Here is a 14092-nt window from a genome sequence, read left to right on the forward strand (position 1 = left end):
TCCAGCATGAATAAGGCAAGTAATGCATAACACAATTCAATTACTTCTGCCCCCCCGCCCAATTGCTAGTAGTATTGCAGCAAAGCATACTGTTTCGAAGTGGTTGTAATGCTGACCTAACCCCTGGCATAACTGTGCAAAGTAGTGACACTGTATGTTACATTGGGTACAATTCACAAGTAAAAGTGTATGCAGTGAGGATGTACGGTACGCATGTGTATTGTTGTTGTTGTTGTTGTTGCTCCTGCTGCTGCTGCCGCCACTGTTGTTGTTGTTGTTGCTGTTGTTGTTTACTGATGTGAAAGACAATAGAAAACACACCATGTGGGTCATTCCATGTCAATTCAACCAATTTGAGAAAATGTTCCAGCTGACAAGTCTCAGATTTGGCTGAAATTTAGCACACCAATGCTACAAAGTCTGAAACACTCGTGTACAAAATTTTAAGTTCCCCTGACAATTAGTCACAGAATTATGGCTTGTGAAAGAAGGTGGTGTGGCCCGGAAATTGCAATCCGCATCTGGCAATCTATCTTCAGACCCAACTTCAGGTCTTAATAACTTTGGAACTATTCCGCACAGTCCAGTGAAATTTTTACAATCCAGTAACATCCACTTAGAGAACACACTCTATGAATCAAAACACCAACAACATATTTTTGAGGGAAAATAAAAAATTCCAAAATGTGATTAAAAAATGTCATATGTTAAAAGGTACATATTGTAGGTGCCCTCTATGCCAAATATAATTCACTCAAAAAGGGTATAAATTTTTTTGTTATAAGCTTAATGTGGCCTAAACACACACAGAACTCATCTTGCCCATATCAGTCACGCAAACAGAGTTACATGCACACCAAAATACAAAAATTTGAAAAAGTGCCTGAAAAACACAGATTTTCTAAGTGTGGTAGCACAAAAGAGACAAGTGATACCCAAGCCAAATTCAAACACTGCATAAGTAGACCCAAATATAATATGTGGCAAAATTTCAACTTGTTATTGCAAGGCATTTGTGTACAACAAAAGTTGACAGAGATGTATTTGGTTACGTTTCTTTTAACGCGATTTAGCAAGTAATAGTGATGATGCAGGCAGCTTGTTTCAGATAAAGCTGCAGCAACTGTTGGGAACCATAAGGCAACAGAAAGTTAAGCAATGGTAGTTTTCAGGGACAGATTGAGTCATTGTTAGGCAGGAACAACAAAAGAAACAAGCAACAATTACAGGTTACTCATGTTTTTAAGATTCTAGTTCAGACTGCTCAGTACTGTTGTGGAAAGTCAGTATGGGGGCAGAAGAGTGTACTAGTGGTGCTTTTGTTCAAACAAGTTGCAGTACTGGTACAGCACAAGCATCTGAATGTTATAAAACATATGGAACAAAATGTGGCATTCACTTTGTATTGTATGATCTGGATGAATCGGACCAAGATTTGTTGCTATGGAGATCCGGAATACACCCTGTGGCCACAAGAAGTACAGTTCCAGGAAACTTTAGTGTTTGTTATCATCATATGAAAGTGGTTCTGGATAAGTATTCTTCCCTACAAAGAAGTTGTTTTGATCCAATTCGGATTCATAAGAAGACAGTGAAGTGTAGCCTCAGAGAAATTGATATAAAATCAGTATTGAAAGTGAATCAGTGCATGGGACTTAACATGAAACCACGACAAAAGTTATGTTCCACGTGTGTTACACTGCTAAAAATGAAGAATATTCTGATAATTTACATTACAGTGATGAAGAGTATCAGCCACCTACAACCACAGTGGATGAGCAATTAAATACTTCAGTGACTGCTCTTGGTTTGTCTCCCATGAAGACACACAAAGTTGGGAAAAGAGACAGGCCCAGCTATGGTAGACGAAAACTACAAGCAGCTCAAATGGAATTAAAACACAAAATAGCTGACACACTAATGGTGGAAGAGGAAGGACTATCTGCTCCAAAGGAACAGAAATCATGCCAGAAATGCTCTGATTTGGACAAAATTGTGCACGATTTGAAAGAAAAATGTGCCATATCCAGATGCCAGAAAAAAGTAGCTATTCTTACCCTTGCACCTTCCAGCTGGTCTATTGACTACACTGCAAAGGAATTCAATGTTTCTACATATATGGTAAAGCAAGCTAGGAAAATAAAAGCAACCCAAGGAGTGCTTTCACAACTTCAGCAGGCTCACGGTAAGCAATTGAGTTCAGAAATAAAGGTGCTAGTGTCGGTGTTTTATGAAAATAATGACTACAGCTGAATAATGCCTGGAAAAAAAAGACTGTGTAACGGTCAAAATGGGAAATGTACGTGTACAGATGCAAAAAAGACTGTTGCTATGCAACATATCAGAACTACATGTAGAATTCAAGGAAAAGTATCCCAATACCAAAGTAGGTTTATCATCTTTTTTCAATCTTCGGCCAAAATGGGTTGTGCCTGTAAGTGCCAGGGGCACACACAATGTTTGTGTATGTGAGACCCACCAAAATGCTAAGCTGATGTTTGCTGCTATAAAGGATTCTGGTCTGGATTACAAAGGTGCAACGAAGCTGCTAGTGTGTGACATCAGTTCCTGCCAGTGCGTGATACACAGGTGTGAAAAGTGTCCTGGTAAGGCAAATCTTGCACAACACATGAATAACAAACTGTATGGTGAACTCCTTATGGATGATGATTAACTTGTTTCTTATAAACAATGGACACACTTGGATCACACAAGTCTTGAAACAAAGCAAAGTGCAGTGGAAGATTTTGTTCAAATGTGTTGTCAAAAAATGGACAAACTGACCTCACACAGCTTCACAGCAACAGCACAATCGGCTTATCTCCAGTTTTGTAAAGATAATTTGAAACAAGATGAAATTATAGTAATACTAGACATTTCTGAAAATTATGCGTTTATAGTTCAAGATGTCATCCAAGGACACCATTGGGACAACAGTCAAGCAACTCTCCAGCCATTTGCGATTTACTATAGAGGTGAATCAGGTGATGTGTCTGTCATGAACCTGTACGTTTTTAGTGACTGTTTAATTCATGATGCCATTGCAGTTCATGCCCACATTCGCACTGTCAAGGCATATGTGAAAAACAAGCTGCCTCACATACAATCATTCTATGTTTAGAAAGATGGGGTGAAATCAGTCGAAGAATTGCTAAAAAGTAGACTAGAACACGTTAAAACTGTTGCAGGCACAAGGAGCCATCATCACTTCTCTCCAGCGGACTCTGACAATGTGCAGATGAACAGACTGTCCGGTTATAACTACTGTTCATGCACAACATGTGTCTTCACAGTGTGTCTGACTCAGGATTCAGAAGTAAAAGCAGCAACATACAATCAGGTTGCTATGTTATTGCTGTTTATGATGACAAATGGTACTTAGGATGTGTTGCAGAGTGCTGTGAAGCAGAAGGTGATGTATTTGTGAACTTCATGGCACCAGCAGGACCAGCAAGATCATTTCATTGGCCATGTTTGGCAGACAGGTGTTGGATTCTTTTTGAACATATTCTTATGACAGTTCCAGTTCCTACCACAGTGTCAGGAAGACAGTACAATTTACCACTCAATGTACAGAGTACAGTAGCTAAAGTGCGGGAGAACTTCTGTTCGAAGCACAATTGACTGGTTTTTAGCAGTTAAGGTGCAGTAACATTATAGATAGGTTGTGTTAATCTGTCTATATGTTGTTGCTTAGTGATTAAACAGTTGTGGGAGAGGATAAGATGAGGCAGAACAGTTTACAATATGTTTTTACAAAATTGTGTTGTGCAACAATCGCCACATCACCAAATACATATCAACCTCAATTGTACACAAATGTCTTGCAATAACATGCTGAAATTTTGACATATATATCATAATGGTCTACTTATGCAGTGTGTGAAATTTGGATTGGATACCACTTGTCCCTTTTGTGCTACCACACTTTGAAAATCCATGCATTTCAGGTAATTTTTCAAATTTTTGTATTTTCGTATGCATGTAGCTCAGTTTTTGTGACTGATATGGGCATGATGAGTCTGTGTGTGTTTAGGCCACATTAAGCTTACCACAAAAAATTTTATACCCTTTTTGAGTAAATTATATTTGGCATAGAGGGCACCAACAATATGTAACTTTTAACGTATTACATTTTTTAAATCCCATTTTGGAATTTTTTAATTTCCCTCAAAAATATGTTGTTGGTGTTTTGATTCATGGAGTGTGTTCTCTAAATGGATGTTACTGGGTTGTAAAAATTTCACTGGACTGTGTGGAATAGTTCCAAAGTTATTAAGACCTGAAGTTGGGTCTGAAGATAGATTTCCAGATGCAGGTTGCAATTTCCGAGTCATGCCACCTTCTTTCACAAGTCATAATTCTGGAACTAATTGGCAGGGGAAACTAATACTTTGTACACGAGTGTTCCACACAGGGTAGAATTAGTGTACTGAATTTCAGTCAAATCTGAGACTATGAGCTGGAGCCCCTGGTTGAACTGACATGGAATGACCCAAAGTGCATTTATGGTGTCAGTAGCTTTCCATTGAATGCTGCTCTTGGTAAGGTTTCAAACAATGAATCATGGAAAGTTGACAAGATGAATCATTACTTAATAATTTCCTATAGTTCGTAAATAATGTTAGCTACTATTTTATTATATACGGTTAAAATTTAACCATATCATCAGAATTTTCAGAAACAAGACATACAAAATGAATGTACAGTATATCTCAGGCTACACTATACATCAATCCATTACAGTAATCTTATTTTCATGTTGAGATTTGCTGGCTTTGCCAGCTCACGTAAATATTATCATATTCCAACCTAACCCAGACATCACACTAAGCTATACATCAATCTGTCACTACAACCAGGTATTTTGCCTTGACATTCATTGGCTTCACCACCTCAAAACCAAATTGTCATATTCCAACCTAAACTCGGCCTCTGGCTTTGCTACAGGTCCATCTGTCAGCAAAATCTGATTTTCCCCGTCACCAACGAAATATGCAAATCGGTATGCAAGCTTGAAATTCACAATAATCACATCAGTAAAAGTTATTTTGGCACTCTCCATGCTGAAAATAAATGTAATCAATTCATATCCTCTGTCAAAAGAAATCATTGGATTGAGTGATTCTTATTGGTTACTGTAGACCTGCACTATCACTCAACTGGCTACAACCAACATCAACAAATTGCCAATATCCACACACAACATAAGAGCTGCTATTCTTTAGCACTATAAATAAAAATCAACTTCATGAAATCTATCAATTGCAGAAAAACAATATTCACAAAGAAACCAAATAACATACCAACATGAATGTAGATTTGGCATTATTAACTTCAATTACCTATACAGCTAAAATACATTCATAGTGAAAACCTAAAACTTATTAATCACACCGCAACAACCAACCAAAAAACACCATCAAACAAATCTAGACTAGCAAAACACCAAGAGCTAAAAACTAAAACACTATTCTATGTACAAACAAAACAACAACAAAAAAATTAATACAGCTAAATAAAATACCTATACCGCCTACTTTCCACCAAATGGCCACTCCTGCGTACACCCCCACCACCACCAAAAAAAAGACCAAAAACCTCTTCAAACCAGCCCATTAGACCCACGTGAGGAAAAAGATATCTTCTTAAATAAACGATAACAAACAAAATATACTCCCACTCTCCCCTTCCCAACCAATCAATAACTGAATCACTGCAGACCTCTGTCTCATAGGCACCAAATTAGATGGATGAACAATAACAAAAATAATAGTCAAATAAACAATGAAGCAGATGCACATTCCCTACTGAACTGATCATCATACACTGCCACAGAAGTGCCACATAAAACCGTGCCTGCTTTAACCACTTATATTAGCATGTGACATCCACATCATTACATCATGTGTAAAAGCCAACGCCCGATAATGAATGCTTCATTTGAACCATTCAAATGGATTTATTTTGCAGTAATTAAGTAGAGATGATGAGACTTGTACAGGATGGACTAGTATGGGGAGCATCATTAAGTCAGTATCCAGGCTGAAGACCACAAAAACAGTAATTGCTGTGGGTTCGCAGGGCACGAAATTAAACTTAAGAACGCATAGCCTATATGTCACGGACTGAAACTGAGCACTATAGTCATTATAATACAACATTAAAATTATACAGTTACTTAACAAAATATATGGAGGGGTACATGAAAACCAAAATATATTCATAGATCACGGCGACTACTAACAAACTTATTTTCGAATAGAAAATTTGCAATTAGTTCTGCACACAGATTCAGACAAAGAAAATATTTATTCTTTTCATCACGTTTCACGCCATATTACGGAACAATCATGCTTTAACAAGTAAAAACTCATTACAGTAACATTTACAGCAATAAATAATTCTTTGCTATTAATTCATAGCAATAAATTTCAGTTGAAAACTAGGAAGTCACTATCATCAGTGATACACATAGCCTAGTAGGGCCTAAGGAAAGGAAAGAATGCATGAATTATTTTTGAAGAGTTTGATTACCAAGTTGGAGTTAAAAAGAAAAATCTAAGAAGTTGTAATGTGTCCACAAAAGAAGCAGTATCCACGACCAAATATTCTTCACCATTAACTCTCGCAATACTGTCCGAAAAATTGTTATCATGTCAGTTATTTTATATTTTAAAATATTGAAAAAAAATGTTTATTGTTTTTATGAATTCCTCTTATGGATTCCATTTGTTTTAAATTTTTCAGTTAAATATGACACAAAAATTTAAGTACTGTTGCAGATGTAAATGTCTCCAATGAATGTCATATTCAACATTCCAATGTTGAGGGCCTTACTCACACAACAACATCTGTTTTAAAAGTATTTTGAAAGTAAAGGTGAAACCAATGGACAAAATTTGCTTTGAAAGTGCACTGACATTGGGAAGAGAGTGCTAAAAAGGTGTTTTCAGGTACTGCACCTTACTTACAAATAAATATCTTTTTAAACAGTTGGTTCTTCAGATAATTCAATTACAATTAAAGGATTTTGCTTTTTTAATTTTTTGTCTCCCCAGGGTGGGCATTAGGTACCCTAAATGCCCAGGTATTGCTAGGGTTAATATGGAAGTGAGAGGCCTTTAAGCTGTCGCCTCAACTACAACACTGCCACAAAAAGCTTTTTTTTTTTTTTTTTTTTTTTTTTTTGGGGGGGGGGGGGGGGGGGGGATACATGTAACTGGAGTTAAGCTTACAGTTAACTCATTTGCAAGGACAGAAGTTATCAGTGAGGAATCCATTGTTCTCATGAAATCAAACCACACTAGCTAGAGATGTGCATAGTTTTGAACAGCTTCAAGAGTGAGATGCTGGTGACATGATGCTGTTTTATGAGTATTACTTTCATATCAACCATAGCCTTCACCTAGAGTCTTAAGGAAAATAAACACAATAAATGTAACATTAAGTCCAACAGAAGTGTGTGCATTACATATCTTCAAATTTTGTAACATGTTGTGCTTTTCATTAATTGCACAGCATACAAAGAAGAAGGGGAGGAAATTAGTGATAAATTATTTTACAGATAGAAACAGAAAGAACAATGTTGTTGTTGTTGTGGTCTTCAGTCCTGAGACTGGTTTGATGCAGCTCTCCATGCTACTCTATCCTGTGCAAGCTTCTTCCTCTCCCAGTACTTACTGCAATCTACATACTTCTGAATCTGCTTAGTGTAGTCATCTCTTGGTCACCCTCTATGATTTTTACCCTCCACGCTGCCCTCTAATGCTAAATTTGTGATCCCTTGATGCCTCAGAACATGTCCTACTAACCGGTCACCTCTTCTTGTCAAGTTGTGCCACAAACTCCTCCCCAATTCTATTCAATACCTCCTCATTAGTTATGTGATCTACCCATCTATAGCCAAAGGCAAATATCATAACTGGTGTCCAATACAAAATAATCTGAGGTACACAGGTACAGCATTCTGCAAATTATATTTATTCAGAACAATGAGGGATGCGTTACTTCATATGAAAAATGCAGGACATCCGCCCTTCTGCCCCCCCCCCCCCCCTCTCTCCAACCACTTGAAGTATGGTGTCATATGATATGTATATTGGTTTCTGTGAATTTTTTCTTCTTTTGCCCCTCCCCCCATTGTAGTAGATGCATATTTGCTTTACAATTATATAAGCTCTTCTCTGTGTCATGGAGAGCATTTTATTCACTAAATGAACAGTTTCAACATAATTATAGGTAAAATCTGTTCAGTGAAGACAGTGATCCACTGAACATACATGTGACTTGAAATGTGCTGTGTGAACTACAAAGGTCTAGTAGAAACAGTAATCCACTAGGGCAATTAGTGCAGCACCACCGGGGCTGATTCAAGAACGCTTTTTCACAAAAGCGACTTACCATTACATGTCCCCTCATCTTTTTTCCTAATATACTTTCACAAACGCCAGGTTTTGTTACTAATTATGATACACTGTATATAAATCTTGCATTTGGGTGAACATGGCAGCCTTCACAGCTTGGTGTCCCAAATGGTTGCTACTAATTGTGATACATACTGTACAGAAAACTAGTCCCCCACCCCGGTTGTACATGTGTATTTTCTTTACAATATGTCAAGCTCTTGAGTGCACAATGGTTAGCATTTGATTCACTATATGTATGGCTTCATGCATAATGATGTGTAAAATTTGATGCTGCAGTATTGCAGGGTGGCATAGTTCCCACTTTGAATGTCCAGTGACATTTACAACTGATTTGGAATAATACTGTGAATATTTAGGCCTACTTTAGTCACCCCTCTCAGGAAGCAAGCTCAATGTAGTACGTCGATTGATGCACACAGATTAGTGGTCCATTATGAGCAGACCTTGTCCCATCTCACAAGCTGTAGGGGCCTTACCTATGCTTCTTCGTGTTGTACAAAGTATTTAGGCCTACTCTAACAATTTACGCCTACTCGATCAGTAAATAGTGTTTTTAGAAGAGCCACCCACCCTTGGTGGATCATGGCATTTTTCATAAATAATTTCAGCACAAATAGCTCAAACATGCCATAGTGAAGTATAATACTGTACTGAACAATGGCTACCACAGTACTACTACACAAAGTATTGACAGATTGTTAGTGTTGCTAATAGCTGGATACAAAACAGTAATTTTCTGAAGTCCTCCAACTTTTCAAACCATAAGGCTGCTATCCTGAGAGCACAGGCTGTATGTGAAATTAGAATTTGGAAAACAAATTCCTGGGAATACAATGTAAAAGATGTGTTTGCAAAGTTAACCATGAAATATATAACAAACTCCATTCCTTAACATACATGAACATTTTAAAAAATATGGAAGTTGAACAATGACATTTTGATACAAGTTAGGGTTTCATCCTTCTGTGAAGACTAGCACCTGACAGAATACATGCACTATTATATGATTGAAATTTCACATCATCTGCCATTAAACACACAATAGCCTAGTGACTGGATAACACATAACAGACAAGTCCTACACTGCACAATCAGCTTCTGATCCACAAAACAAGAGGACACAGCACTGTAGGGAAGCGTAGTTCCCACTTGAGAGGGGCTGCAACATTTATAACTGATTTGGGACATTACTGTGAATATTCAGGCCTATTTTAGGTAACTAAACTACTTCAATCATGTAGGCCTATCAAAAGTTGAGTACTGACTCAGTTTTATGGTCATGATATATGATAATCATTATTCAGCAAGAATTATAGAATTGTCTCTTACCCTTCCTGCCCATGCACACACTTTTCGTATATTTCTCAAATCTTTGACATTTCCAGATGTTTAATTATCTGGATTTTTAATAATCCTAGTAACCAGGAAGTAGGCTACAATAAATTATTTCCATTGTGCCTGATTACTGATCATTCTGCTGAGATGGGAGTCCACATGTAACACAAGAGCTGAATGATAAGAACCACTGCGTTCAAAGAGCTTATCTCCAATCAGTGAATAAAACTGTGTTCTAAGATTTGAGAAAGTGTTTGCCTTGTGTACTGATTTCATTGCCTTGTTTACCTCAAATTTTGAAGAAAATGAAGAACAGTGGCGAAATGACAGTTTGTATTTCGATAGAATGAAGGATAAGTTTCTGCACAAAGAAAATTCAGTGTATGCAGACTTCACTGTGGATAAATGAGAACTGTATTAATTTCCGAGATTTATTTATGAAGACACTGCTGAACTTAATGTAAAGAAGAAAACAGTTTCAAATTCCACTGAGCAGAAAAACTCATTCCGTAGTGAGAGAGAATAAACTGGACTGACACACACACAGAAGAAATGACACTGTTTATGGGAAGTCTCATTTAGTTGGCAGGCCTATTGAGTTCACGTTGCACTTTGTGAAGCTACAAACGCATTCAGCACTAAGTTATAAAATCTTGTGGCGAATATCCATTGCAATAATAATGAACTGCAAAAGCATCATGACCATCCAGATCACAACCTGCATAAACTTCAGGTGAACTCTTAAATTAGGCTAACCTATACAAAATCAGCAATGTGTTCCCATATTTATCTATTAAAATCCAACTACTGGACTACAGCAGTGACAAATGTGCGTAACAGGGTCTACATACTAAACTGCAGAAAAACAATTTTCATTGCTTTTATGAATGTGTTACTAAATCTGTATTTCAAATCAAAGGGTCATAGGCCTATATGATATAATACATGGTTATAAAACATGTAAAGAGGTGCTACAAGGACTATTGTTGGATACCTATAATGCTTACAATACTAATTTCAGAGATTACTGGAAATTCGAAAGATACTTCTCTTCTCATGTTCCATGAAACACACTGGTTAATACCATGCGACAAATAAACAGTTGTTGCCTTTGATGATTTTCGCGTCACAAGCAAAACTGGTACAGATACATCTCAGGTATGGAAGGGAGTAGAAATGGTTTACCAAAAACGATGATGAAAATGTCAAGGTGCTGGTGGGGGGAAGAATTAAAATTTGGAATTAAAAGTAGTCTTTCAACTCTGTGAAACGGATGGACAACTCCATAAATTTTTGTCCGGATATTACATGACTGAATTAATGTAACCTACAGTTATGTTATGGAAAAAACGGCAGTACAATAGGCCCTACTACTGAAAATATTTTTGTCTTCTTCTAGTCTCAGAGTACAAACACAAAATCATGAAAAGAGTGAATACATTTGATCCACTGCAAGAGCAGCACCCTTTGGGAAGGCACTCTATAAAGTGATGATACAATATTTTTTACTTATTCATGCAGTTGGGAAATAAATAAATTTCAATAACTTGTGTGATAAACCTGCTCAGAGACAGGAAATATATGATAAATATCATCAGATGGACAGTGTCTCCTCTGTATTATGACGAAATTGAGTTGTTTCCTTCAACCTTGAAGTTACAGCAATCCGACTGTTTAGAAAATACAAACATGATGGGCTATGTGATAATCATACCCAAGTGGAACATGGTGATCATAAAACTTAATGATAGTAACAACAAAACCACATTTAATAAAAATGGACAGATCAATTGTTTGTATGTACAAAGGCGTCTTATAACTGCTTACCTTTCTTCAATATTTTAAGCCATGTTGCAACTATTTTCTTGTGGTGCTGTCTATGCTGAAGACACCATGCCGACAGTGTTTGTATACTGTCTTGCGAATCCTTCAGCAACTGCAGTCTTTTCTCAAACTGATGCTCATTGAATACCGACATGATGAAATGATATTCGATGTCACACCCACAAAACAAATCACACAAAATGTAAACATTTCCCGGTAGAAACTAATAACCTCAAGTTTATTAGTACTTTGTAATCTTTGCAGTCCGTAACAAGATCAACAAACATAGTAACAGTCGCTGTACGCGAAACTTTTCTCCTTTCTTTCACGGATTATATAACTTGTATTGCGGCTACTATAATAACTGCGACCAATATAGCGTACACATAACCTATGTTTACACACAGAACCGATGCTACACTGCAGCTGACACCACCACAAAAATAACCTTCACGTTATGAATCGGCGGAAATGTTCACTAGAAGGCAAAGTTTCGCTGAAAATATAATCTGTTCAATGTTCATAATAACCCGTTATTTCAAAACATCACAATTGCAAGGAACGAAACATTCGTTTATCAACACAAAACACATACTTAATACCGCCATCTTCGTTTGAAACGCATTCACAACATTAGCACGCAAAGCAACGATCGACCTATTGTCGTTTAGCACCGTCTATTCGGCGGAACAAAATCCTGGCGATTTTGTAGACAAAGATTCACCACGGAAACTTTAGTGCTGTGTGTTGATGTACTATTATCATTAATATATAAAGCCAAAAGATCAGTGAAGAAATCTTTCAGTGACTCTTCAACATTGTGACGGAGTATGGTTTTTCTTTCACGATCAAGCACTTCAGTGCTGTTGGTACATTTCAATGCGAAAGCAGTAAACACGACAGTATTCATCCGAGACTGCAATGGAACCCAGTAATAACTGTTATAACGTGTTGCCTGGGAGACAACGCACCACATTTTTTACCCCCAACTGTAACATAGAAAAAGTTTCGGTGTATAAGTATATACTGAAATAATTACGTTTCTTGAATCTAACAGCGCAAATGACGACAGTGATGTAACCATGAGATATAAATTAAAGGGTATTCAACAGATTCGCAACCATAACGATACTGTGTCCAGTAGGAGTAAATAACTGTCAGATTTTGTTGTGGTTTCCTTCCCTCCTCCAATCATCTACGAGTAATACAGCTCTTGCAATTTTTTAATTCTTACGAGAGCCTACGCACAAGTCTTTTCATCAGGACGCGTCAGAACCCAAGCCCCGGGGAAACGAAGTGCCCCTGGTGCTGGACTAAAATTTCACTACAAAGTAGGAGACGTGGAGGCAGATAGGTACTATAATTTAACTATGTCCAAATATTTGTACCCAAATGTGTGTTCTCTGAATTGAAAACGCTTGGCCCAATTATGTGGTGACATGAAACTTTGGAAAGAAATGGCGCTGTTCGGAATGAGTAAATATTAACTGGTTTAGATTTCGATACTCATACCGAGTGATCTTGAGCTCTTGGCAGTATTGTCAAAACTGCACCCTCTCCCATAAAACTACCATTTTGCAATGTTTTCTGTGAAGATTTAGCACATTCTGTAAGTACCATACGTTTTATAAAAATTAAGCGTTACTGGAAAGCAGTACTTCTGTTAACTATATTGATGAAAAATATTGCACAATATAAATTTCACGCATCATTATTGCAAATAAGTTAGTGACTGTACAATCTTTCCAAAAACAAATTGAAAGCAAACAAAATTATATCTTATTATTTATGGCAACACTGATTTTGGTGTGATGCATAATAAAGAAGAGAGTTCATTTACACCTCATAAGTTATTAATAGTCCTCAGTCGGCAGAAACCGACGTAAGTCGGAAGTCTTCAGCTCCTGCTCCCTGGCTTTTGAGATCTAACAATCCGTTAACGAAGCAGCAGCAAGAGCTCCATTGTTGAACACGAGACAACTGTACAGGTAACTGCAGTCTAAACCAAACGATATCAATGGCATTCTTGTAGACGGCCCTAACGTAGAAGTGTATTGCTATCCTGAGACCTGTCATGAGAGGGTGGAACGTCCCTGCATGGGTTCGAACATTTCTATGGAAAGAAGAGAGATAAGTATTATGTGCGTACAAGTGTGAAAAAAAAAACAATAAAAATATGAGAGGAAAATATACATCAACTGCTACTTAACATAAACAGTAATCAGCAATTGCATTGTACCATTCAAAGACGTCTAATGAAACAGGCTTCATAATAAGTTTCTTGTCAAGTAATTCTAAAACCAGATACAATGAATAAGTATTGTGCATTTAAGAAAACTTTCAAATGCACATAGATAGTGAGGCATGCTGCTTACAATACTGCTCGTCGATCATCGGCAATGCAGATGCCATCAAATCCTCATCATCTATGCGGATAAATACAGCTCCCTACATGTGGCTCTCTAACCAGCTCGCTCTGGGCGACACAGAAAAGAATGGACTAC

General features: G+C 37.2%; 1 protein-coding gene across 2 annotated transcripts in view; it reads right to left on the reverse strand.

Annotated features, from left to right (window-relative positions):
- LOC126191169 (regulation of nuclear pre-mRNA domain-containing protein 2) overlaps nt 1-12327 on the reverse strand; it is a 169365-nt gene extending 157038 nt beyond the window's left edge. Inside the window, exon 1 of one of the 2 annotated variants that reach the window (XM_049931943.1) lies at nt 11592-12327. In XM_049931943.1, coding sequence (XP_049787900.1) covers nt 11592-11742 — 151 coding nt within the window. In that variant the 5' untranslated portion in view covers nt 11743-12327. The remainder of the gene's footprint in view (nt 1-11591) is intronic. The other variant, XM_049931942.1, reaches the window with a different exon arrangement.
- Between the last annotated feature and the right edge of the window lie 1765 nt (nt 12328-14092).

Source organism: Schistocerca cancellata, chromosome 6 (assembly GCF_023864275.1).
Source record: "Schistocerca cancellata isolate TAMUIC-IGC-003103 chromosome 6, iqSchCanc2.1, whole genome shotgun sequence".
NCBI lineage: Eukaryota > Metazoa > Arthropoda > Insecta > Orthoptera > Acrididae > Schistocerca > Schistocerca cancellata.